This window comes from Solanum lycopersicum, chromosome 1, assembly GCF_036512215.1.
Source record: "Solanum lycopersicum chromosome 1, SLM_r2.1".
In the NCBI taxonomy this organism is placed as follows: Eukaryota; Viridiplantae; Streptophyta; class Magnoliopsida; order Solanales; family Solanaceae; genus Solanum; species Solanum lycopersicum.
This window is the reverse complement of record NC_090800.1, coordinates 88753042-88780242: the sequence shown is the minus strand read 5'-3', so window position 1 is coordinate 88780242 and position 27201 is coordinate 88753042. Positions and strand designations below refer to the sequence as shown.

Genomic DNA, 27201 nt, shown 5'->3' with positions numbered 1-27201 from the left:
TAATGATACTTTTCTGATTATAAAGGCTGCGATAACAAAAAATTTAAGACAATCTATGATAAATATAATCTTTTAATTTACTATCGAGTTATCGATCAATTCATTTAAAATATCTTAAACTGTCAAAAATTAATAATCCGATAATTAAAAAAATTAAAACCATTACTAATAAATCAATAACATTTTTTAATCATCAATTTCGATTCGATTTTGATTCTAACGGCAAATAATCCGAAGAAATAAGCAAATGAAGATGTTACTGTATGAAAGTGAAGTGCACTCAATCATGGTATTTGTCGACTAGAATATATACTCAATAAAATAAACGTAACATATTGACATGATTGAAATTGAGGAAATAGAATTTATGACAGTTTTGAGTTCCAAAAGAGAAGGAGAGTTGAGATGAAGATCAGTAATTCCGAGCATCTCTCCGTCGAGCCTTCTTCTTCTTGTTCTTAGGAGCAGAAAGCTGGGAAATAGAGCGTATTTTCGGAGCTGGTTGATCATCGACTGGATCAGGATCTGGAACACTAGCTGGGATGGTAACGTTTTTTAAAACCCGATGATTTTCTGCAGAATGGATCTTGAATTCCTCAAAGTTACTCATCTCTTCCTTCATTTTTTCATTGTAGATTAGAACGCCATCTTCAGACTACACATGGTTGAATCATCAGCAGTTGAATAGAAATGATCATCATACTATCCATAGGAAGAATATTCATGATCTAAATCACCTCTTACTTCCTCACTTTATGAGCGAACAAAAGATTTAACCAGAAATAACAATGACACAGAGAGTAAAATGCAAGCTTAATGAAAACAAATAAAAGCACACATCCTCCATTTACCTACCTATTTTGAAAATCACGATATTCTTTTTTGAAGGGTTAATGATAAATGATAAGTCATAGGTGCCTACATAGTGAGTTATATTGAAGTACTCACATTGGTGTTTGTACCCACAGGTAAGGAACAATCTGTGCTTTCAATCACATCAGGGACGTTCACTGCCTGTCCATGTCTTGCAGCTGCACTGTCAGGAGGCATAACCATATTATACTCAGATATCAGCTGTGATACAACATCATGTGATCCCGCTGGCATTTTGCCCCGATTGTCTTGAAGAAGGGCAGAGCTTCCCAAAACATTACATGGTAGAAGCGAATTCAAGTCACCTGTGCTGGAGAACATCCCATTCTCACTTGTTACCTTGTCAAGTCTAGTTTTAAGCTGGATAACTTGTGACTGAAGAACCCCAATTTTGTGGAGTATTTTTTCCAGGGAAGCATCACCATCAGCAGGATGTTGGTGCAAGTCATCATCAGCATTGATCTTGTCAGAGCAGATGGCTACAGAATTAAGAAGTGAAATGATTTAATTCTTCCAACAATTAGAAGAAAGCTAGCAGAAGAACTAAGCACACGCAACAGGCGATTTTGTATAGGATTACATTTACAAAGGGTGTGCTGGGTAAAGAAATTTCCCCCCTTTTTTGTATATCTATGTGCTTAAATATAATATTCAATGATCATACTATTTAAATTTTATTTTGTGGAAAGATATTAGTTATGTTGTTATTGTATTTTTTAAAGTTAATACTTTATAATTCTCAATTCAATGTGATCAAATGTTGAAGAAATAACTACAATCTTCCTTCAAAAGTAGTGCTTTTTTGGGAAACCGACACGGGTGCAGCAACATTTTTGGAGAGTCCAAAAACTTAGGTCTTAATCATTTAGTGTTTAAATTATCATTGTTCCCACCAATTACAAACAGTCGCTATCACCTGGCCTATCACCTTCATTGTTATAATTACATCCACTACCACCTCACCGTCACAATCAGCCACTACCACCATTTAGGTCAATTTCTACTACAAACCATCTTCACCATCACAAGTAGCACTATTTCCAACTATCACCACCAGTCTTAACCAACCAGTCTGATGAAACCTAACTGACAGTGCAGTCTCGAGCCACCACCTAACCGTTCACACCAAGCAATCTTGTACCTTTCAATGAAAGTACTAACTAATTCTAACTGATCAATGAAAGTAGAATAGGACTTGTGGCATATTGACAGAATGAGAAGTCACCAGCAATAGGCAATTAGGGATCAACTTCACTAACAAATCTCAGGTACACAGAAAAGGAAAAGTTCTAACTGAACTGGAAAACTTCAATCTTTAACATCTCCCTGCAACATTAAAGAAACTTGTACTCGAGAAATAATTGTAAATTCTTAACCAAACAGCAGCTGTGTTGCACAAGAAGTCGTAATTCCATATAGCTTCCAAACATAGCCTATGTTGTGTGTGCAAATAGCCATTAATAGAAGACTTGAATAGGAACAACATATGTATTGCTAACATTTTGATGTTACCAAATTATTTTTCCACCAAGAAGCAACAAAGAGCCACAACAACTGCAACTGAAAATTAAGAAAAGGATGCATTCGAACCTATTTTGTCCAACTCGTTATCCAGAAAAGAACCATCAGCACTTGAATTTCTTTTTTCTGCATGTCATAAATACAAATTCATGATTTGGAAATGAAAATGTGAAACTAGGTTAAAGGACAATGAGGGGAAATATTACCAAAGAAAGAGAACAAGGGATGATGAGACATATAAGCTGCTATATCCAATGTATCTTCAGTTCTTCTTCTCTTCTTTCTCTTCACAACATTATCTCTTAAACTATTACAAGAGAATGAAAGTGACTTTGAACCAAAATCTTCCAATGGAACACTTCCAATTTGAAGCTTCATCTGGTGGTTCTCATCCCGCATTTGTTTCTCATACTTCCGACTTTGAGACTGAAGCAGATGAAGTTTCAATTCAATCAACTTGCATCGCTGCCTAATAGGTTGAATAAAGTCTCTCCAATGAGGTGTCACCTTTTTCCTCCTAAAGGAAAGAAAAAAAGAAACATGTTAAGATTTTTCATATATATTTTTTACTCTAGAAAAGGCACAAAACACCACAAGGGACTACACTATCCCCCTAAGCCCATGTTGAACCTGACACTAAGTCACATAAGTCAAGGATGATATCATTAGCCTGTTATGTCTGTGAACAAGAAATTCAAGTTACTTAACAGCAAGTTCATGGTCAGACTAGGCTGAACAACTACCCTAGGGGGGTATAGCCTGACGGTTGAAGATCAGAATAACGACCTTAGGAACCTGGTTCAAACCCAGAAGCAGCGACACAGAATGAATTCTTCCTATATGCGGAAACCTTGGTGGCTGAGTTAGCCAATACCTATACTGAATGGTAAAATACCAAGTGAATTAGTCAAGGCGCGCACAAGCTTGCCCGACCACCACCATTATCCAAAAAGAAAACACCTTAGTTGAACCTAAACCATGCATAGATATTTCTACCTATACTGAATGGTAAAATACCAAGAGAATTAGTTGAGGCAGGCACAAGCTAGCCCGAGCACGATTGTCCAATAAAGGAAAACACCTTAGTTGAACAACTAAACCACGCATAGATATTTCTTCATAGCAAACCAATCCTTCAATGTAACATGAAAATTGACTTCAATAGATTAAATCAATCCCTGCAAATTCACTTTCAGAAGGCAGTTGAATGACTGGGAGGTCATGAGACTTGCTGATTTTTTCAACACCGTGGACACCTTCACTTGACTGTAGATGGGAGGATGAACTATGATGGACACGACATGACCGAGGAGTGTTCAAAGTCAGCAAAGCTAATAAGTTGATAGATCAAGCAAATCAGCAGGGTACAAGATGGCCTTGGAAGCAAATATGGAATTGTAGAATACCTCACAAAGTATCTCTATCATTGAAGTTCTAGACTCTATTTAGTTATAGAGAAGTGAGATTAGTAAACTTGTATATAAGATTTCAATTAACCAGTGTATTGTTTTGACATATAATACAAGGTAACCTAGTTCGAAAGAAGAAATGTCCAGAAAGACAGCTCGAGTTCTGCAATCAGTTTCATTTTCTGATGAATAAGCGAGAAACTATAACGATTATACGCATATGAAGCATCACAATTCAGAGGGAGAAACTGTGAATCACTTGCTACTACATTGCAATTTTGCGTGGCAAATTTGGTGCATGTTTCTCAATCTTTATGGGGTCTATTGGGACATACCAGCAAATGTTAAACAACTTCTGAGCTGTTGGCAGAGGTAAGGAACAAGTAAGAAGAAGATCTGTAAGGTCATTACTCTCTGCATTATATGTAGAATCTGGCTAGAGAGGAACGAACATAAGATGCTTTAGGAGAACGAGGAGAATGTTCTATTGCAAAGCATACATGTATCCAAAATTTTAAAAAAGAATTGGTGCAATGCAGATTTTTCTGCTGATAGCGGCATAATGCTGGAGTTCTTGAAATCTTTACAGCTCTGAAGTATTCATATCCAGCAAATCTTTTTGTACTTTGTCTCAGTACCAGCTTGGAACTGAACCTTTATACATAAAATTTACCTTTATTCATCACAAATATGAAGCATATAAGTCAAAGCATCAGAAACAGAAAAAAAGGGCTATCCAATAAATAAAGATCTAGGATAAGGAATACATACGTCATCCTAAATATGTCACCAAATCCACTAAATGCCAGTTCTGATGTAGCATCACCGCTGTATTCTGATGTACACTCGATATCATTCATAGTTGTGCAATACTCTGATTCAGAAAAAATACTCCCAAAAGAACTTGAACTTTCTGTCAACTCCTCTTTATCTGATTGCACCAGCACATTATCAGCAGGATCTGTACATTCTATTATATCAATATCATCGTCCTCAATGCCATGGGGTTCCTCCTTTACTTGTTCAGCCAAGGAGGTATGGTTTTCATAGTTGCTAGCACAATTTACATGACTAGCTTCAAGTTCTTTAGAATCACTTCCATTCTGCTTCTTTGCCGAAGCCTCTACAATCATGTCTATATTTTGCTCGTTCTCTAATTCACGTCGCATTTTGCAATATCTTACAATTCAAACCATTCTCAGCACATCGAGAGAAAATATGTGCAAACAACCTGCCATGGAAAAGGGGAATTGCTAATAAGAAACTCCAAGACAAAATACATAAGATTTACTTTCTTTTACAAGTCATCCCTTTTTGCAGGGTTGACCCTTTATTATTTCCGAAAATAAATTATAAAGACATCCTTTATTGTTTCAAAAATATAATAAAGTAAAAAGAAAATATTTGCTTTATACATTCCCAAAACTGAAAGTACCAACAATTGCTTCAGATTTTCAGATGGCATTCACTGTAACACGTTATCAATAAGTAAAGGCAGTTTCAAGCACCAAGTAATGCTAGTTTTTTGAAACTGAAAGTAGTGCTAGTTCAAGTTCATCTGTTGAGGGATTAGAAATTGGTTTCCTTATATGATCATGGACAATCCTCACTTCATGAGCGTTAAATCAGGCCCAACGTTAATTTTCTTATCACAAAATTAGAGCAAAAAGAGGTCATAGATTCTAGTCTTGCCACTAATCATTATCCAAAAGAAAACTCCACATACTCGGCTCATGAAAAAAGTCAAATCCATACATGAGGGGCATGTTGAATGCACAATTAAATAAATAACAGTGTACTCTCTCTAGCTTAAACTTTTAGATGAAATGTTCACACACTTCTCCTCATATAGTCTTGACACCCTCACCTCATATAGCCTTGGCATCCTCACCTCATATAGTCTTGACATCCTCACCTCATATAGCCTTGGCATCCTCACCTCATATAGTCTTGACATCCTCATCTCATGTATTAGTTTCTGAGGTTGAATTAGGCTAGGTGCAACTCCTTTATTAATCCAAAATGCTAAACTTTCAACCATGCAATGTGTCATTAAAATCTAAAAAGTTACCCTTCACCATATATATCATCTTAGCTTTCAACGGGTAAATTTTTGTTGTACTTTCTTGTTCCTATTCTGCAGTTAACTCTGCTATTATAGCCGTTTTTCTGCAATCCCTTATCCAAATTAAAATCTATCTAGAACTTATGTAAGAACGGGAATTTGGAGCAGTTTGTTGCATACTCCTTAGCATGAAACTATAAACAGTACTCGTAATAATTAAAGAATATACATATGAATAAAATGAACAGATTCTTTGAAAAAAATAAATAGAAAATTAAGTGGTCCATATCCTCCTCTCTCTCTCTCTATCTTCTCACAAGCACACATTATCAACACCATTTTTCACAGAGATCCTAGATGAGTAACAAAAGTCTACTCCAAATGATATGAATTATAATACTAACCAAACAAACACACAGAAAACAAAAGGATGATCAACAAGATCAAACTAAGCTAAATCAGTCATCGAAGGAAATAAAATGTTTAGCAAGAATTAGCTGTGCATCGTGGGAAATAATTTTTAAATGGGTTTGCTATAGCTTCAATCATAGTGAACTTCCAATTAAACAAGAATATCTAAAATGAGTGAAAAGGAACAGAGAAGAAAAAAAAATAGCTTTTCTCTAGAATCAAGATTCAAGTCATCAAAATAAAAAAATGTAGTACTCAAGGTACAAATGAAGTTGGAATGAAACCATTAGAGGTAAGATTTCCACAATAAATAAAAAGCCATGTACAATTTTCCTATCTACCTAATTCATGGTGGGCAGAATTTGTTCCAACACTAGTGGAAGGACGCAAATATCTGGCAGAGCTATCTAGTACTACCAGCACCTTTCACCTTTGTTATCACCAAGAAGATACCAGTACCCAGACGGTAGGCCCAGCCACCACCTTAGTTATTTTTAAAAAAAAAAATCGTTATAATCAAACAAAAACTGAGAGATTCAAGAGTGCCAGTACAATTTCTGACTAAATAGCACCAAACCCAAGCATTCCCAGAAAATCAGGATCTCCTTTCCCCCTTTTTAATCTATTTCCTTCCAGAAAATCAAAACTTTTTCAAGAAAATAAAATCAGAACTTTTCAAGAAAATCGGAATTTTCAAGAAAAACAGAAATTTTCAAGAAAATCAGAACTGCTCTAGTGTTAAATTGCAAATTCCATACAGACCTTAGAATTCTCCTAACAGACAACAGAAGAACATACAAAAACACAACATGAACAGTGGTCTTTGAAAAAAAACCCCAATTCAAGATATGATCATTTATTTCAAGAAAGTAAATCAAAGTGCCGAAACGTCAAGACCCATCTCTAGAATTCAATCAAAAAGTGAAGAAAAAGTAATCTTACAGAAATACAAGAATTTCCAATTCTCAAGAAACAGTCCGATTCAAAAGTTCTCAACAGACTAATTCTCCGCCGAGTGGCCTGGGGTGGGGGGTGGGGTGGGGTGGGGGTGGGGGTATATAGACACACAGAGATGTTTCACTATCTGTCAAATACTTGGGGAAGAAGCAGAAAGAGAAAACGGATTCCTTCCTCATAGGAAACAGTTTTACTTCATTTTTTTTTTTCATTTTCATTTATAATATTAACATTATAAAAATATTATTTTGCTGATTTTTGGAAATAATTTTATTTAATTGAGTGTTAAATATATGCTAGTACTAATTTTAATTTTTATGGGATGTCTGCCTACGTAAAAGGTAATATAATAATTAATACTAAGAATTTTGTCCTTTTTAAGTCCGATTTGTACACTTCAATTAATTTTATCACTTCTGTAAATCAATATATTTTCCTCTAAGAAAAATCAGCATAAATATCCAAAAAAAAAAAAACTGGTTTACTCAATTTATATTTAATATATTTATATAAAAGATATTAATTTTGAAAGTGATATATTAATTTAAAAGAAAAAAAATCTCATTTTTTTAATTCAATGAAAGAGAATGTTGCATTCTGCTTGGAAAAATTAACTATGGTTGAGGACTTTGAGTTTAGAGATGGCAACGGGGCGGTGTTGGGCGAGTTGAACTTAACTCACGAGGGAGTAATTTTTTTGCCTTTAACAACTTTTTTTCATTTTCAATTTACCCCATCCTTCCCACATAGATCAATTCCGTAATTTTTTAAATATTTTCTTTTTTATAGTTTAATTTAATACTAAAATAAAATTCATAAAAATAAATACGATAAAATATTGAATTAAAATATTAATTTTAGAAGTCAAATGTGAAACACGTAAGAAATTGTATTATTTTTTTTGTTAAACTATTTTCATTTAATATCTTAAATATTTTAGTAATTTTAAAGAAATTATCTTAATAATTAATGTTCTATAACTCTTATAATAAATTTGAAATCACGTGCTATACCTTTAAACAGCTCCGCATTAGTATAAGAAAATCTGCTTCCACCCGTCCGCACAACCTTAATTACACATCACCTGCTTTCACCAGCCCAGAACAACCTTTAACTCACGCCACCCCATTGTCATCCCTAGTCGAGAGGCGCTTGTGGATTACTTAAAGACTAACCAGTACTTTCTTTTACCACACAATTTTCCAAGAGAACTTGTCAAAACTAAAACAATATTCTTTGTTGTAAAAACTGCATAAATGGACAGGAACACTGGACATTAACTAAATATAGTACTCTATGTTTTAACATTGCATTACAACACTGGTCATTAACTAATATAATATGTTTTCACATTACATTACAACACAGGACATTAACTAAAATAATATGTTTTGACATTACATTACAACACAGGACATTAACTAATATAATATGTTTTCACAGGACAATACAACAGAAAATAAGTAGAGTTCTCTCACAAGAAGAGACTTTATTCAGGAAAGAGCACTTTTGAGTGTCTTTCTCAAACACCTAAAAAGACTAGAACCAACAGCACAAGGTTCTAATTGTCATCCTCAATCTTGCAACAGTAACAGATCATGACATACCATCCAAAAGTCCCAATAACAAAGGAGAGCAGACCAATTGGAAACATCCATCCAATCATTAAATAGCCGAAGCAAAGTATCCCAATGAAAGGCAGAAATGATCGTAACATTGACCAGCGACTGACCCACTTTCCCTCAAACATTATAAGAGCTCCAACATTAATCATGTTCCAGCGCATTGATCCTCTAAATGATAGCAGGTTCAGGCAATCAGCAGCGAATGAGTGGCCGTTGCAACTGAAAACTTTGAAGTTTCTGTTCTCAAAGGTGCGCCTAAACAACTGAACAGCATCATCCCAACTTACTGCTGTCCCAAATACAACATGTTCATAACCCTTACGGCATGTGTGTCCACCAAAGTTGCGAGCAAAACAGCACTGTTTAAGCATAGCAAAGTTGATAAAGAGAGTTACCAAAAATCACTTGTCATTTTTTATGAGTCATTGAAGAGATTCTACTGTAAGCACACCATTGAACTTTTCTCACTACTTTCTCTTTATGGGGATCGGGTGGGATTTTGGAATGGATAAAAGCAGTCATGGGCACATACCTGCTGTCTGTCTACCTGATAGTATTTGGCTACAGTTCCATAGAAGAGCTGACCAAAATGAATCATGCTATCTCCAGAAAAATCCACAATGGTACCATCCTCCCTGCATATGCCAACATGTCCAACAAAAGGTGCAAGCCAAGAAATCACAGGGAGAGGAGTCCAAACAAGGCAACAAGGGAACTTTTGAGTGCTTGGATCAATTTCATCCAGTGGCCATAAGTCCTGCAGAATTCCTCGCAAAGCATTATCCCTTTCACCCCCATTACTAGGATTAGCATCCATCTGAGGATATCTTCTTGGCAGCATATAGCAAGGTACAGTTTCGTCGTTCCTAGAAGAATGAGATTCCCTGTTAAATAGGAAAAGGGATATCATCTCGTTACACCCTCTAGTCATCAAAAACTAAAGCTATATTCTTAAACTCAAGGTAAGCCTGGCCAGCAGTCACTATAAACAGTGGAGTCTCAGCCGTTCCAACTAAGGAATGATGATTCAGAATACGGTCCTAATCTAAATGCTGAAGTGTACCAAAGTAAAATTAAGAATTACTCAACACAAAAGAATAAACAATATCAACATTTGCTACTTAGCAGCTCCTACTTAGGAGAAAAGCCACTTCTTACAGTCCAAAATAGCCAGAATAAGAGCTCAACCTGTATGAAACTAAATCTTCTAACTGGATATATTTATATGCAAATACATGAAAGATATTTGACAAGTCATCTCTGATATCATATCTGATCAATCATTCTTTGAGATAAATTTGGCAGAACAGCAATTAAAAATCACATTATTCAGAGAGCTTCTCTCTCTCTCTCTCTCTCTCTATATATATATATATATATACTTTATTCTGTATTTCCACACTTTTTAAGTTCAATATACAAATATCCCTAGATTTCAAATATAAGAAGAATTCATTTGACCACAATGCTTCACAATAAGATATCAGGAGACACATAAAGAATAGTCATTGGAACACCGAAGAGGTAGCCACATCTAAGAATTCTTAGACTGATGTCAAGAACGATTGCTATAGGATTAATGTACCTCTGAAAATCTTACCATAATTGTAACCGAGCCAAGACAAACTATAAGCTACTTGAGCTCAGCTTAGTCCAGCTCTACTCAACTGACTTTCAAGACTAGTAGACTCAATATTCATAAACATGTTCCATTGGATGCATTACAAATTACAGCATATGAACTAGAACATCATTTTATGTCAATTTGACCCTTTAGTTTAACATATATTCATGAATTATTCTTTTGGCCCCTTATAGATGCAGAATATAAAATATGCACTGCTACCTATAAGTTTTCCCTTTCACTCTATCGGATGATAGGACCCTTATTTCTCCTTTCTTATTTCCGAATAAACATTGCTGCAGCAAACAACTTTCATCCACCCATATCCTATCAGTTCCAACCCTTAATCATGCCTCTGTAATTCATACTCATCTGCTACCGAGCAAAAACACTGCAAATCAAGAAAAAAATCCCACCAGCATTTTGTAACACTATGAAAGTAACGTCAGGCTGTAGCTTGATGTTCCCAGTTTGTAGTCGATATTATCACCAAATCAGCTAAAAAGGCAAGATTTCATAGGCCAATTACACTCATGCATCAATGATGCATCGGATAAGACTTGGAATTATAGCAATTAAAACTCCGGCACTGTTGCAAGTTCCTTTACCCATTTTATGTCACGTCACAATGAAAAACATTAATTTATGCACTAGAAGTTGATGCACAAATTCTTACTCTACTGATAGGAAGTGGAGCTGAGAACCTATCAATGAACAGAAAGGTTTTTGAGCTTAGAGTTTTTATTTTCAATTAAATAATAGTAGTAATTTATAAGGAAAAAAACAATAATTAGTATGTCAAGTGAAAGTAACCTCTCTAGTAAAGAAAGTACTATATAAAATTAGGTTGCACATCAGGTTTTGAACCAATACCCAAAAGAGGAAGAAAAAGAATCAAGATGCTTTTAGAATAGGTATAGTTCTACTCAGAAGATAAAATGAATTGTATGCTTCTGGTTTACTTTTGGTGGAAAGAGAAATTTATAAATGACTCAAACTCTATTTTAGAAGAGTTTTAGAATCCTTGTAAGAAGAATCAAGGATACACTGTGTTTGCTTTTTGAATTGTGTATGACACCTACAACTGCCTTTGTGTAGATGATATTTATAGCAGTAGTCACCTTTATGGGGAAAATAAGGGAAAAAAGAAGAGGCCTAAGCCTTTAAACTTCAGGCTAGGTAGTGGTAACTCATACAGTATGCTTATTCAAAAATGACGCAAAACAAGCAGAATAAACATTTCACTCACTTGGCTTGATTCCAGTAATACTATCTACAGTGAAAAGAGATAATGGAAAAATATAACCCTTTTGATTGAGTCATAGATTGGAAAGTGTTATGATGCAATATCTCTATAATGGTATAAAGTCAGTTTCCAAAATCTAAAGGGGAAGCAGTAGAGAGTTGTAGAGAGAAAAGTGCAGTAGCATTGAATAACGTTCCTTGTCTTATTTGGGTGACAATTGTACTGGACTTAATGGTTACTACTTCCCTTTCTTTTTTATGAAAAGGTATCATTTAGGCACGACTTACACAGTGGAAAAAAGAAGCATAAATGTGAATAAAATCTATAAAATAAGGTGCAATTAAAGCACTTTGACACGTTCATTAGGTTGTCACGTATCAACTAAGTTACTCGGACTCTTCTCTTTCGGTGCCACACCCCTGTCGACATGGCATGGATGTGGATGTGGGTGTGGGTGTGGGTGTGAGTGTAGGATCCGCGCCGAATTTGGTCAACCAATTTTGAGTACTTTGACCAAAATCGACAAAGAAATTCGAGATAAATACAATAATCTCCATAATCAAAACAAAAGCTAAGGTGAAATAGAATAAATATAATAGCTTGTATATAGAACTTTCTGCGCTAGTTCATTTCCTTCTCTCCTAGGATTATCAATTTTCTTCTCAGAATACTTTGTAAGTTCTCCATTTTCCACATAATGTCTCAGAGTCATAGTTTAGACATATAACTCTATTGTTAGATATTTGAATCACTTTTTCGCCAAATCCCAATCATGAAGGATCCAATCTCTAGATACTCACCTTGTAACACATGTAGGACACCCACACTCAAGTCCTAGCAACTTAGCCTATCGTTGCCCTGTTTAACTTCCTAGTACAAACTTAGAGTGGTGAAACTACTTGTGCCTGAAATCTAATATGGACAAATTAGCATTAACGAATAATGCCTCAACTAATGGTATTTCTTAAGAGCTAGATGTTTTAATCCTTTGTTTTTTTTTTTGAAATTGAGGTCTTAATCCTTTGCATATAGGGAAAAAAAACTTTAAGAGCTCCATTGATGATCACAGATAGGGGAATTACGTCAAGATAAGTTTCATGGAGAGACAGACCGTACAAGATTCGAAAAAGTCAAAGTTTGAGGAGTTCAAATAGAAAATATATGACATCTCAATAAGAAGGGAAGGAATGGTATGAAATGGAGGGTGTCAAGAGAAAATTATTCAATGAGATCATACTACATAGGCTATTAGGACGGAGTATGGTTCTTTGGGTTATAGTTTACGTTGTTTTTTAAGTCCATTTCTACTATAAAATTGGACAAGAGTTCCTTCGCATCCAGTTTCTCGCAAATATTCAAAAAATAATAATTTGAATATAGAATAGTAAATCCTAAAATATACTACCTCCGTCCACTTTGAATTGTCATAGTTTTCTTTTTTTAAGTCAAACTATAAGAACTTTGACTAACATTTTACAATGTATTTTTTCATCATATGATATAAGAAAATTGTAATTTATAGTACGTTTCGTATAGCTTTTGAAAATCTAAAGTTTTTGTTAAATTAAAATGATCTAATTTAACTTGAAATTAGTCAAATTGACTTTCGAAGGGCAACATGACAAATAAAAGTGGATGGATGGAGTATATGATTATAAGAACGTATTAAGTAATATGTTGACATGAGGCTCTTCGAGATTCATTCTCTCTGATACTCCCTTCATTTCAGTTTATTCGCCTTACTTTCCTTTTTAGTCTGTTTTAGAGTCTTTTTCCTTTTTCTTTTTGGTTTTTGAAAACGTACTCTCCAAAAATGTTGCCACACCCGTCTAATCCTTTAAAGATGCACTATTTTGGGTTCTGCTCCACCATGTTCTATGTCGTGGCACACATATTAAGATTATTTTCAAAATAGGTTCTACTTCACTATGTTTGGTTTTACCAAAAAAACTAGCCATTTTAGGTAAATTTGTTTTAATAGGATAGTACAAGATACTCTTCCGCAAAATGGTAAATTTGTTTTAATAGAGACTAATAGAGAAACAACGATGGTTGATTATTTAGGAAAATAAATAAGACAGGGAATCTCACGAACATATAGGATTAGGAATAAGATAAGATCTAGGAGTTTCAAAAAAAAAGTTTATGACACCTCAATAGGAGAACAAAATAGAAAGGTGGATATGAACGGTGCTCAGGGAGAATATAGGGGGTAGTCATGGTGTTCACCTAAACTTCCTCGACAAAAAATTACATTGTATACATAAGGTAATTTTTTATGCATATATATAGATTTTGAATTCCCTAAACACAAACTAGAGGTTGACTCAGTGGTTTAGGGGGTTCAAAATTCACCTTGAGGTTCTAAGTTCAATCTCCATGCACTACATTTTATTTTCTGAACCCTGTTAGTGAAAATCTTGGATTCACTAGTAAGGGAGCCTATGGAAAGTCATTCGCTTAAAATAATAGCACTTGGTGCGGAAGAATGCAGAGTACCAAGATGGCTAACGAAAGTAGCTTTCTTTCGTTGTTGATAATATTGGGGTGAAATGGTAATGGCAGCTAAAATAAGGAAATCTGAAAATTGTTATGAGTTGGTATGATCATGAGAAAAGTGTGGAGAAGATACTAAGCACACCTTATTGCATTTAAGGGTGGCCGTTCGGTATTCGATTCCCTTCTCCAAAGTTTGGTTTCAGTAAACGTTAACTGGATAATTAGTAATTGAAAAAAGAAATCAATTATTACAATATATCGAACTTTAGTACAGGTAATTTGGTAATTACGTATTGAAGGAAAATATGATTTTACAAGATATGTTTAGATCAATAGCCAACTTTCTCAAACTTGCGTTCTTGGTGAATTTGGTTAGATCAATAAGCTAATATGCTTAGTGAATATTTACGACGAGGACATGAAAATTGTTGCCACAAACAAAAATAGACAAGTTCTTTGGGGATAGGAGTTGGTTATTCAATTTAATATTTCCAAAGTCTGATTTCGGTAAATTAATGCAAGTAGAAGTAAATACCAAATACCGAACTTTGAAAAGCCGGTCTGATACAGTAAATCAAACTTCGGTAATTCAATTTATTGTGATTAAGGTCAACCCCTAATTGCATTGCAGTCTCAAACACAATCATGGAACCTTGTTTTTGATGATGAGAGCAAGACAAACATAGCTCTATATCCACAACCGGATTCATATGGTTGGTTCGTGTTGTACAAAAAAATGTCTACAAATTTTAGTTAAAGATCTTGTAAGAAATATAGGTAAACATGAAATGAGAACATCTTTTTGAATTTCAGCAATAAGATTTTTGTTTTTGTTTTTATCAAGTAAAATATTAATCAATAAATGGACCAAAGCAAAGAGTATCCATATACGAGAAGTATACCAAAAGGGTAGTAAGCCTACAAAAGATATGGTCCTATATCAAAGACACCCAATCTTATATACAATATACGACTTCATGGGGGCACCAAAAGAAAAGAAGAAATAGAAGGCTACTTATCAACGGAATAAAACTCATCTCTACTCCTTCAAAAGCTCTTTTATTTTTTTCTCTCCAAATATCCCACAAGATAGCTAGTGGAGCAATAGTCCATGCCATGCACCTTCTCCCATAATTATAGTCGATCATTAGCTCTTATACAACTCTTGGAATCACCTATGAGATACCAAACCAATTGAATACTTTGCACCATAACTCGAAGCTAGACTACAATAAAGAAGGGGATGATCCACACCTTTACCCGTCTCGAATCGAATATAAGTCGATCAAGAATGAGTTATATAAAAATGGGAAAAATACTCGATTCGACTCGACTCATATTTTAAATGGGTAAAAACGAATTACCCAATGGATAATATGGATATCCATGTTTACCCATACTATTATAAGGATCATCTTAAAAGCTTCAAAAGCAAGATCTCAGCATTGAGCCTTCCTTTTTTTCCTTTTGGTTGATAAGAGTGTCCTTTTAGATTAATTGGATTAAAAGAAATAGAAAATTGTTTAAGATCGTAAGAATGATTTGAAGAAGTTATAACTTGTTTATCTTCAGGTACACTATGAGTGTAAGAATTCCCTCTTTAATAGATAGTTGAATTTACTTTTTATTATTAATCAAATCCTTCACCTGATCTAAAAAAAGGTCAAGTAGACTTGATAGAAGAAAATGGTTGAGCCATACCCCCAATTCAAACATCTAATGTATTTGTGTGTCATTAGTGAAATACTTACATTTCTCATAGATATAGATATAATTACTTCATTAAGTAGTAACCTAAACTACATCTCTAATAAAGGAAAGCCATAACTAGTATGAAATGCACCCCAGAAAAAAAATCATATATCTTAAATTCTTGTACTTACTTTTGTCAGATCTGAAAAGGAAAAAACTTATAGGCAAAGATCCATCTGCTTTGGTAATTCTGAAGGCAAGAAGAAGAAATATGAAAATGAAACCCATTACATTAATTATGACCAGAGTCCGAGTTATACAAAATGGTTCTGTAAAGATTCAATTATTAACATATGTTCTTTACTAAATTACTTTTTTTTCTTTAGAAATGATTTTTCTTTCTTACTGAATCATAAAGTTCACATAACTTTAACATCTGTTGGCAAATCATATATCAAGTCATTCAAAAGCCCTTTTAAGTAAAAATCACAAAGAAAGAGAAAAACCCTTTTGAGCTGGTACCTCTCCCTAGCTCATGTAGTTAACAGCAGAGCTGAAGGAATCCATTCATGCAAATGTCAATGAAGAACAATTAAAAGAACTAGCAAGAGGGGAAAGGGGGCTAATAAAGGCATTATCACCAGCACTTCCACAAAATTAGATTCTAATGACAGACTGACAGAGAGAGAAAGTTGGAACACTTCTTCTGAAAGATCTAAGATACTAAAGGAGTATAACTGATTGATATTGTTTTATAGGCTAATCTACAATTAGTTCAAGCTATTGTTCAAAGTCTTTCATTAATTTTGAGCAATGATTTGACATTTCAAACTTGGATGCTAACCAAATTCTAGAAAATGAGCACACTCCTACCTAAGGTAGCCAAGGACAAAGAGTCTTCGAGATGGATTTCAGGACCTAAATTCCAGGGTAAAAATGTAGATACATTTGCAATAACATAAGGGACAAAAGAAAGTAAAGAACAATCATCAACCTTATCGTGTCTTCTTGGCAAACCAAAATACAATCTTGAGAATTCCAAAGTTACCTAAGTACAGAAAAACCAACACCCGGTTAACAAAACAAAAACAAAGATCAAATTGATTCAATGCAAGTGCATTGGGTAATGTGAATCAATTTTAGAAAATAGGGGAAGGATGAAAGAAACCCTGGAAATAATTACAGAGAATAACAAGCAAAAAACACAGTGAAGAGACACAATCATCAACTTAGATATCAACGAATCGTTACAGTTATGACTTATGAGTAAGGGGAAATCCCAACTGAGGAACACTAGAAAACAAGAGTAAGTACAGGTCACATTTTGTTGTCCACTTGACACTTGTCCCTTTTTTCTGTTTCTCTTTTATGTTCACTTCTGTCTTTTAATTTACCAGTAACAAGACAACCAGAAAGTAGAGAGATGTGTGAACTGAACTGATATACGGATCAATTTTTGTCCATTTATATATGCCCCACAGTGGAGGCTTGACTAAGAATTCTAGTCACAATGGACTAAGATTTGGACCAGGCCAAACAGACTATTTTGGTTGGGTTTATACACCACTTAGTAATCATACAGCATAGTAAATTTGAAAACTTAGAATGTCTGATATACTTTTTTTTATCAGAAAGATATATATAATAGTTTAATTAAGTACAAGTGTATAATCTCTCTCACCAATTCTTCACCTCTACAAGGAAGTCATAACGAGTATAAAGGCATCCTAGCCAAGATCATCTACCCCTATCTTCAAGCAATTCTACTTAATTACTTCTTTCAGTTGCCAAGTAGGAAAAAATTAATAGGTGAAGTTGTAAAGACCAGTCTGCTTTAGCATTCCTGAAGGCAACATGAAAGATGAAGATGAACCCCATAAAATGCAATTTATGTCCACAATTACATTATGATCCATAGCAAATTTCAATGGGAATGGTTCTTTAAAACAGAATGACTAATAAGATCCTTTTACTGCATTAGTAAGTAATTTGATCTCTTTTTCTCTCTACAGTTCACATTACTTCAACATCTGGTCGCAAATTAAATATCAATCACATATTATGCAAAATCCCTTCTCAGTATAGGACACAAAGAAACGATAAAAGCACTTTTGGGCAAGGACTTGCTGGAAAAAGATCTCCCTAGCTCATGTAGTTAATAGAATAGCTGCATAAATCCCTTCAGGCCAATGTCACATACGAACAAGAAAATAACTAACAAGGGAAAGGAGGGGCAATCAAACACATCATCATCACTAAACTAGAAATTCCGATTCTAACGAGAGACTGCCAGGAAGAAAAGGCCATCATATCTTCTCAAACATATAATATATTTAATTACACAGCATGTGGACATTGTATTAAAGGCTAATTTACAATTAGCAGAAGCTATTTCCCAAGTTTTCCATTAATTCTTAGCAATGATTGGCCTCGACAAACTTGATCACTTTGACCCAATTCAAGAAAAAGTTCACTCCCACATCCTATAAAGTCTAGTCACCTCTTCACTGGCACGCCCTAACACCTCCTCTTCACATATCCAAACCATCTCAACACAATAGTCCCCTAGAACTTCGTTCTTAATCATACTTATAGTATACCCACACATCCTTATGGCTTTGCAGAACTAAATTTCCAGAAAATCAAAAACAAATTGCAAGTAAATTAGCAGTAACATAAGTAGCAAAAAAAACTAGTAGCAACCTTAATGTGTCTTCTCAGCAATCAAATCCGCAATCTTCAAAATTCCAGTCATCTACGTACAGAAAAACCAACACCCATTTTAACAAATTCAACAAAAACAATGATTAAATGAAAAAATTTAAGTACATTGAGTAATCAAGAAAGGGAACTCACAGAGTACAACGAGGTCAAGAAACTGATACTACAATCAGCAACTTAGATATGAGTGAAGCGGTTACATTTCGGAAGATCAGACAAAAGTAGAGAAAGCTGGTAGAAAACAAAGAGTAAATGCCGGGACAGCTTGATTTTTGTCCCTTTTTTCTTTCAGTTTCTCTATTACGTCTTCTTCTTCTTTTGCTTACCAAAGAAGAAGACAACCGAATAGAGAGAAGGGTGAATACGCCATTGACATTTACATACGTCATGCGGTGGAGCATTCATGATTCCTCAAGCTCTTCTATGTTTCTTCTTCCCGTTCTTCTTTATCGGTTTCTCATCTGAGTCTTGGGGTTTCATTGCATTTAAATTGGAATAGGGCCAAAAAAAAAAAATATGAGAAAATTATAAAAATGGTCCCTTATGTTTGAGGGAACACTCAAAATAGTCCCTTAAGTATAGATGTTATAATTTTAATCCTTTAAATTTGTCTTAATTCAACAAAAATGGTCTTTTTATGTTTGAGGGTAGACTAAATAATACTCCCTTAGGTTTCAATCTTTTAAGATTGTCAAAAGTTAAAATTTTCAATTTTCAAACAAAATGTTTCTAATTTGATTTGACAAGAATTGTGAAAAAAGATTGATTATAAATATCAAAAAATTGTTTCATTAAATCCTAAAATATACAACATAAAACAATATTAGTTTCTAAAATGATATTAGAAAGGAACAACACATGGAAAAGTTGCATACAATTAGTCTCTTCCAAGTATACATTTTATAGTTTTGATCCTTTGACTTTCTCATAATTTTTTCTAAAAATGATATTTTATGTTTGAAGGTAGATTAAAAATATTCTGTTAAGAATGTATTTCAAGGTTGAAATCCTTTAAGATCGCTGAAAGTTTAACATTTTTAGTCCATCAAATTATTTAGCAAACTATTTCTATTAGATTTGATAAGAATTTGTGCAATAAAAGATTAATTATAAATATATATTTTTTTTTAAAATCTCATTATATATTTTTTAAAAAAAATCTCATTAGCGTTGTTAAAAACAAGTGAAAATTGGCGATAAAACCAAGGATAATGTCAAAAAGACAATAATTTTTTTTTAAAAAAAATCTTTATAAAAACTTATGGACTTTCATCATTTATTTTTTGAAAAAAAAAGGTTCAGATTTTTATTTTTTAAAACGACTTTCATTTAAGGAAAATTGACAAATATTCATCGGTTAAGTTTGCACAAAATGCATGAAAATATAATTATTTTTTTAGCAACTTTCACATATAGTAAATACAAATTTTATATTTGTACGTAATAGCAAAGTTTGCATAATTGTCATTCATAGCAAATATAATTATGTATAATTCGCTATACATATACAAAGAAATCAATTATATAATTCGCTATACATATACAAAAGAAAGAAGTTGTATACAAATCAATTGTATAATTTGTGTATGTATAAAAAAAGAAAGAGAGAAAAACAAAAGAAAATTGGGCAGGAATTTTTTTTTATATTGTATAATTATAAGTGTATATGACAAAAATATGTGTATTTCCAAGTGTATACACATAAAATTTTCTGTTGCTTTATACAAACAAAAACGCAATTTATACATTTCATTTATGTTTGTATAAACGATATGGACGAGGGTGGTGAGCGAGATCTACGAGAGTGGCGAGCGAGATCTGAGAGAGGAGAGAGAGGAGAAAAAAATATATGTATATATACAATTTTTTTCTCGCTTCATACAAACAGAATGCAATTTATACAATTGTGTTTGTATAAAAGTGAGAGTGAGCGAGCGAGAGTTTGAAGGAGAGAGGTGACTGACAAATAGTTTGCGACAAGGCACAATTAAATTAAAGCATGGTTATAACATTTAATTTGATTTATTAATTTTGTCATATTATATATAATTTTCCCATTTTTATTTATATTTCAAAATAAATTTGAGGAAGACTGACAAATTTGATTTCTATGCATAACAACTTCATCAAAAATGAGAAAATTAACTTTCCTAATAGAAGTAAAAATTAACTAGTTTTACAAGTGACTTTTTAAAATAGAAGAAGTCGAAAGAGTGAACAATTGTTATGATAACGAGCGGTAAGAAATATGAGAAGAACTTTCTTCCACCGACCTTTATAAGAGTTTGGGAGTGTCGTGAAATAGATACTAGACGTTCAATCTTGCAACAGCTACTTGCTTGGCATTAGTCCTTAATTGATTTCAAACTTCAATCAATCCTTTCGTACTTTGAATCAATCGATTAATTTAAGGGTTAATCTCATTTATTTAGAACGATAACTAAAAGAAATTCATCGTTGTATCTTGCACAGAAAAAAGACATCACAAGATCACCGCCAATTGGACAAGCTAAACCTTGAAAAACAAATTGTATGCTCACCACTATCCAACACACCCATACTTCTGCCTTCACTCCCACCTCACATAATATATGTCTAAATTATGTATAACTGTTGTAGAATAATATTTTTTACTCACATACTAAAAAAATAAGAAACATACTTATTTCCTACAAACTTAACTCAAAATTTCCAAAACAAGCCTTATTTGATAATATAAAAATAAAGCATTAAACAATCGGATAAAACAAATAAAGTAACTTCAAGTTAAATTTACCTTATTGGTTGACTACCTAAACTTTCACCTTACCTTTGAGAGTTCAAATTGCTCCGTGGTAATCCCCTCCCTCATTTTCCATTTTTTTTTAAATAACCCCTTCAAGGAAACATTTAAAAAGAAGAAGAAGAAGTTACATTAACTTGATTTCACATGGCCAAAATAAAGAGATGCCTCAGGATAAGACTATTAATTATTTAAAGATTGCAATTTTCTCAACAAGCATCCGTCATCGTCCAGCGGTTAGGATATCTGGCTTTCACCCAGGAGACCCGGGTTCGATTCCCGGTAACGGAGTTTTTTTAAAAAATTTTTCTTCTTATTAAACAATTCTATTAAGTTCTTAGGAATTGGGAATATAAATGTTTCTGAAAATACATGTTTTTTTTTTGTTTAAAACAATAAAAAAAAAAGAGTGAAATGTATTATTTTTAGGGGTAGGCATAAATACTTTTTAAGTCTGATATTATTGTTATTTTTTCAAAAGTTTGATTATTCGATTCAATGTTTAGTAAAAGTTTCAAAACTTTAATGCATCGAAGAATCAAATTTTTATTAAAAATATTGAATTAAAATAAATCGTTAAAAAATCAAACTGAACTTGAATTAGTTTGACTTATTATACCATATTTTTTTTAAAGTAAATACCGAATAACGGAACCGACTCTAATAATTAAGCATATGAGATATTTATTAAAATGTGGCGGGAAGCTAAGGAAGACGTGTGAAAATATGTTTATCCACGCCAGGACAAAACTGTGTGTACCAAAATTGAACTAATACTATTTCAAAATTTTAACCAACAATGGCTACTCTTTGTATGTCTTCATCTTCTCCGGTTAAACTTCACCCAATCTCCCCCTTTATTAATTCTTCTTTCCCAGCAAATCCGAAACTACTACTTTCTTGTTCAAGAAGGAGATCATTTTTCCATCATTTTACGGCCGTCAATTATGTACCGGAATCTTTGAAATTGAGGGCAAGGGTTTCCTTATTTCCGTTTTTGTTTACCAAAAGTGAAGACATTGAGAGCCTTAAGCAGGAGCTTCTCGAAGCCATAGCCCCACTTGATCGCGGTGCTGAGGCCACTCCTGAAGATCAAAAGCTTGTTGATCAGGTGGGTCATGCTCCTTGTTTAATATATTCTTTTGTTTTGAATTATTTGTGGGTATTGTAGTTTATGATTGTTATTTAGGACTTAATTGGCCGTTGGGCGTAGATTGCATAACAATAAGGGCATATATATCAACGTCGCCGAGTTTGATCAATTTCGAGTTTTTACGAGGGAGATATGCTGTTTTGAAGACATAAACTTGGTTCCAGCTGGTGAGAAAACAATTTAATTTTGAGAGTGCACGCCTAGACACCTTAATTTGGTCTCAACTGACAACTAAACATTCTGATTTGTCCTCATGGTGTCTGGTGACGTAAAATATAAATTTTGAAGGTGTCGAGATTATCATTTTTGTAAGTAGGAGTGTTCAACCAACATAATGGAGATGAGTTGGGGGTGTCTAGATATGCATACTCAATGTTGGAGTGTTTACTTGCCAGGTAAGATTAAGTTTAAAGTTGGAGTGTTTACTTGCCAGGTAAGGTTAAGTTTGAGAGAAGCCCTTTTGGGCTTTGGCTCCTATTTTGCTGCATGGTGCATTACTAGCCTAATGTGTATGCAGATTGCAAGCAAACTTGAGGCAGCTAATAAAGTGAAGGAGCCCCTGAAGTCAAGCTTACTGAATGGAAAGTGGGAGCTTTTGTATACTACATCTCAATCAATTCTACAAACCAAGGTCTGGTCTGGTTTGAATTTATCTTTCTTATGCACATTTCCAGAAGCTAAAGATGCTCCTGCTCATTTATCATCTGTTCTTATCTCTAGGGAACAGATTAATTCAATTACGAAGACTGTTGGTTTTAGAATCATATAAGTAGTAAAAGTAAAAGTCTAGGGTGTACATAGAAAGGAAAAATACATAAGTAGTTAATCACTTCACCCTTTGTTCTTTTGTCATAATTTAACTCCATAATCGCTTCCATGCTTCAAATATCAAGCATAAATAAGTTATGCTTTCTATTTGCAGTGATGTCTCAGAGTCTGCCTTTAATATTTTTTCCTTATTCTTTTGAGAGTGTTAGATGATTGATTCCTTTTCTCTTTTCCTTCTGTTTTGTGAATGTTGGTTTTAGATCACAAGTTTCAATTTGTTTTCTCAATTCGAAACATCAACAATATGCTAAGATGCATTCTAAAATGACATATGACAACAAACTTCTAAAAGGGGAAAAAAAGAAGGCAGCAACTTAGGTAGAGTGAAGGAAATTGAATCGGGTCACCATGTGGGTCAACCCTGATCCATATTACTAGAGAAATAATATGTAGTTATTATATATTTAATTTATTAATTAATAAAAGAGAAGAGACACAACTATTTGAAAATTTGTGTCCCTTTAGAATTATAAGAGGTTTTCAAAACATAAAAAGTTTCATTGAAGATTCTTGTGAAGATTTCTTCTTAGAAAGGGAACAAAGTTCTGTAACAAGTATATAATTATAGACTGTAACTATTTTGGTGTAGTTTGTGTTTCATGAACATGTGATTGCAATATTAGACTAGTGCAACGAATTCAATGATCCTCCAAACCGTGTGTTTGATTAGATACTTCATTGAGCTAGTGCCTTTTAATATGCTTCATTTCTAACTGTTGTGACAAGGTTCTTGTTAGTTTATTATTGTCGCAGAGGCCCAAATTCTTGAGAGCCAATGGAAAAATTGGCTACAAACTGTGTGTTTGATTAGATTCTTCATTGCTAGTGCCTTTTAATGTGCTTCATTTCTAACTGTTGTGACAAGGTTCTTGTTAGTTTATTATTGTCGCAGAGGCCCAAATTCTTGAGAGCCAATGGAAAAATTTACCAGGCTATCAATGCAGATACATTGAGGGCTCAAAATATAGAAACATGGCCATTTTTCAATCAGGTCCCTTTTTGAACTCATAGAGAAACATCAAAGGATCTCCAGTCTTTCTTTCTTTTTCTGTGAAATATTGTCCTATTTAATCTGTAACTTGTAAAAATTTACCTGTTTCTCCAGCTATTGTATTATTAAGGCTCAGAAATCTAGTCAAGTTAGATTTATTTGCAATTCAAGGACTAAATCTTTTAGCAGGAGTACTTGTGCTGTACCTCAGGGTGCTTCATACACACGCACGTCCATCTGGTAACTTGATTTTCTGGTCTGTGATTTATATTGGATACCTCTTTAGTTTTGTCACCTTCATGAGTAGATGCAGCCTTCGAATTTCAAATAAGGTAGTTTTCAAAACTATTGTAAACAAATTCTGCTCACACACACACACATTCTTTATGTCATGAAATATTTCCATAAAATAAACCACACAGAAAAAGAAAAAGATTGTTTTTTATCTCAGTATTATTATGTGATTTAGTTAATAAGCTGCTGGAGCTGCTTCCTTTTATGGAAGTTTGCTGTGAAAACGGTAATGCACAAAAGTGATGCTTTATTTCAGTTGGGACAGATAGAATAGGCTGTCTTTTGCGCCTTTGAAAATAGATAAAACTCTATAATTATCATGATGAGATTCTCATTGTCCTGGATTCCAAGAGAAAAACTCGATATATGTTTAAGAAAGGGTCATCCACTGCCAGTTACTATAAAAGAAAATATTTCCTTTTGATTTTTGCAATAAAGTTGAAGTCAGTTTTCTAACATATCTGCAGGCAACTGCCAATTTAGTTCCTCTTAATGCACGGAGAGTTGCTGTAAAATTTGACTCTTTCAAGATAGCAAGTCTGGTAAGTAACCTTCATTTTGGCAAGGAAATTTAATCAGCCTGCATTCTATTGTATTTATTAAACAACAAGATGTTTCCTCTTACGTTGTTATCAAGTATCAACAGGCGACACATTGCTACTCTCTTTACCTATCTCTTTGTCTATTGCTTGCTTCAAGAAAATTGACAAGAAATTACGTAATAAAATTTGTAAAGCTTTGCTTGTTAACTTATCTTGGATCAATCTTTCTTCTGGCTCGTAGATACCTATAAAGAACCGAGGAAGTGGTCGTGGTGAACTTGAAATCACATACCTGGATGAAGAACTAAGGTAAAGGAAAATAACCAACTGTTTTCAATTGTGTCACATACCTTTTTCATGCAACATCATTTGTTACAGGATATCAAGGGGCAACCAAGGAAACCTGTTTATTCTAAGAATGGTGGATCCATCATATAGAGTCCCTCTTTAAGCATGGCTCATGTGGATAGTTATTGTCTCAACTCTCAAGCATCGGTCTTAACCATTTCAGTTGGACATCAGTGTTGGAACTAGTTCTCATGACGCGTACAAGCTTGATCAGATTTCCGATCAACAACAATGAAGATATGCTTCATGGTAAAGCTAAACAACATAGTCCAACTTGCTTCACATTTTACTGTGGTGCTATGATTGACCATTGTAATAGCAAATAAACTCGTTGCTTGTAGTTTGATCAAGGAACTACATCTCTTATGATACATAATAATAACTAAGTCAATTGGTTTTCAAGTTCAGCTTATGGATAACTTTAGAACTCTGAGAAATAATCTACTAAGGTTGTAGCAAGGACTATATGTCAAGACATAATTTCAAATTGTTTTAAATGTGATCAAAAGGATTCGACTATTATAGAACATACATCCGAGAAAGAATGATTAATTTGTATGTTGACCAATTCAAGCTGAGAAATTCAATTCTTCAAACTCAAGATACAAACTTTTGTTATTTCCGATGGAATTATTGTTAGTGAAAATCTTACAAGATAACAAAAAATACAAGATAACAATTAAAAATAAAAATAAAGAAATAAATTTCTTTAGGCTGAGACGCAGATATGTCACTTTCTTTATGGAGATTCAAGCCCACTACAACAAATGTTTTCACCGGTTCAACAATAGTCTTCTTTGATTTGTTTCCTCCGGTATGCAACATCCTAATCACAAAATATAATTCAACAACTCTGGACAAGAGTTGAGTTCAAAGTTCCATAAAAAGAACATTTCCTTCCAACTAATAAGAACTCTCTTTATTTTTATTAACTCTTTCACTCTTATTTTTTCGTGTGTGTTATGTGTGTATAAATCAAATGAAGACCACCACTGTTTATACCACAAGAATTCTATCTAGCAATGCATAAGAAGATAATGGGGTGATAAATAAAAAATAATGGTCTTAAAAGTTACATATGCTACAAGGTATAATGGAGGAATAAAAAATAAAATTTCAATACGGAGGAGACAAATGGGCGGATTCAATCAAATGTGGGCAAGTTGAAAATGAGTAATTATTCAACCCGTCCATATTTGATATGGGTAAAAATGGGGTTGAATAATAAATGGATTAGATAAAATACTAATTTACCCATATTTCATGAAAAAATAATTTTACTTAAGAATTCAATATGAAGAGAATATGTTAATCCTTTTTTAGATGAAATCTATTGAAAATGTTTAAGTAAAACTAAATGATGTATTTTCAATAGATTTCATCAAAACACTCATTCCTCTAATGATATTCCTCTAATTATATATATTAAGCCTATGACAAAATTATGACACTTTTAACAATAGACAAATATTAAAATGCTCAAAAACCACTAATTATCAAGTGAGTATGTTGACATTATATTGATTTCAAGTACTCCTTAGAGTAATAATATGGTCTAAATACATCCAAATTAGTAGAAATGCACATATCCATCATAAAAATAAATAAAAATATCATCAT

General features: G+C 33.5%; 3 protein-coding genes and 1 non-coding gene across 22 annotated transcripts; 2 read left to right on the top strand and 2 right to left on the bottom strand.

The window, feature by feature from the left end:
• Nucleotides 1-292: 292 nt before the first annotated feature.
• Nucleotides 293-7444, bottom strand: LOC101259086 (uncharacterized). Of its 2 annotated transcripts, XM_019211817.3 has the most exons (7): nt 7222-7427; nt 6621-6762; nt 4575-5034; nt 2601-2911; nt 2464-2520; nt 949-1352; nt 293-655 (listed from the first exon to the last, which is right to left on the bottom strand). In XM_019211817.3, the coding sequence occupies exons 3-7, from the start codon at nt 4970-4972 to the stop codon at nt 413-415; spliced, it is 1413 nt and encodes a 470-aa protein (XP_019067362.1). In that variant the 5' UTR covers nt 4973-5034; nt 6621-6762; nt 7222-7427; the 3' UTR covers nt 293-412. The 2 variants fall into 2 exon arrangements, with proteins under 2 accessions (XP_019067362.1, XP_004230511.1); XM_004230463.5 differs by lacking the exon at nt 6621-6762 and having other exon boundaries at nt 7222-7444.
• A 1053-nt stretch (nt 7445-8497) lies between these two features.
• On the bottom strand, nt 8498-19114 carry LOC778262 (green ripe). Of its 6 annotated transcripts, XM_010325870.3 has the most exons (6): nt 18779-19114; nt 18626-18677; nt 16917-16970; nt 16114-16172; nt 9394-9745; nt 8513-9220 (listed from the first exon to the last, which is right to left on the bottom strand). In XM_010325870.3, exons 5-6 carry the CDS (start codon nt 9700-9702, stop codon nt 8798-8800), a joined length of 732 nt encoding a protein of 243 aa, XP_010324172.1. In that variant the 5' UTR covers nt 9703-9745; nt 16114-16172; nt 16917-16970; nt 18626-18677; nt 18779-19114; the 3' UTR covers nt 8513-8797. The 6 variants fall into 6 exon arrangements, with proteins under 6 accessions (NP_001233890.1, XP_010324172.1, XP_010324171.1 ...); XM_010325869.3 differs by lacking the exon at nt 16114-16172; XM_010325877.4 differs by lacking the exon at nt 16114-16172 and having other exon boundaries at nt 9394-9727.
• A 2530-nt stretch (nt 19115-21644) lies between these two features.
• Nucleotides 21645-21716, top strand: TRNAE-UUC (transfer RNA glutamic acid (anticodon UUC)). Its single transcript has one exon. It is a non-coding gene; the product is annotated as a tRNA-Glu (tRNA).
• Nucleotides 21717-22136: 420 nt separating this feature from the next.
• LOC101258601 (probable plastid-lipid-associated protein 4, chloroplastic) lies at nt 22137-25983 on the top strand. 13 transcript variants are annotated; one of them, XM_069289396.1, is made up of 8 exons: nt 22204-22536; nt 22615-22745; nt 22867-23011; nt 23096-23209; nt 24299-24397; nt 25159-25233; nt 25475-25542; nt 25612-25983. In XM_069289396.1, the coding sequence occupies exons 3-8, from the start codon at nt 22913-22915 to the stop codon at nt 25682-25684; spliced, it is 528 nt and encodes a 175-aa protein (XP_069145497.1). In that variant the 5' UTR covers nt 22204-22536; nt 22615-22745; nt 22867-22912; the 3' UTR covers nt 25685-25983. The 13 variants fall into 13 exon arrangements, 11 of the variants coding, with proteins under 11 accessions (XP_025883560.1, XP_025883566.1, XP_025883564.1 ...); XR_003243953.2 differs by lacking the exons at nt 22615-22745; nt 22867-23011 and adding an exon at nt 24512-24637 and having other exon boundaries at nt 22137-22536; nt 24283-24397; nt 25621-25983; XR_003243952.2 differs by lacking the exons at nt 22615-22745; nt 22867-23011 and adding an exon at nt 24512-24637 and having other exon boundaries at nt 22138-22536; nt 24283-24397.
• The last annotated feature ends 1218 nt before the right edge of the window (nt 25984-27201 follow it).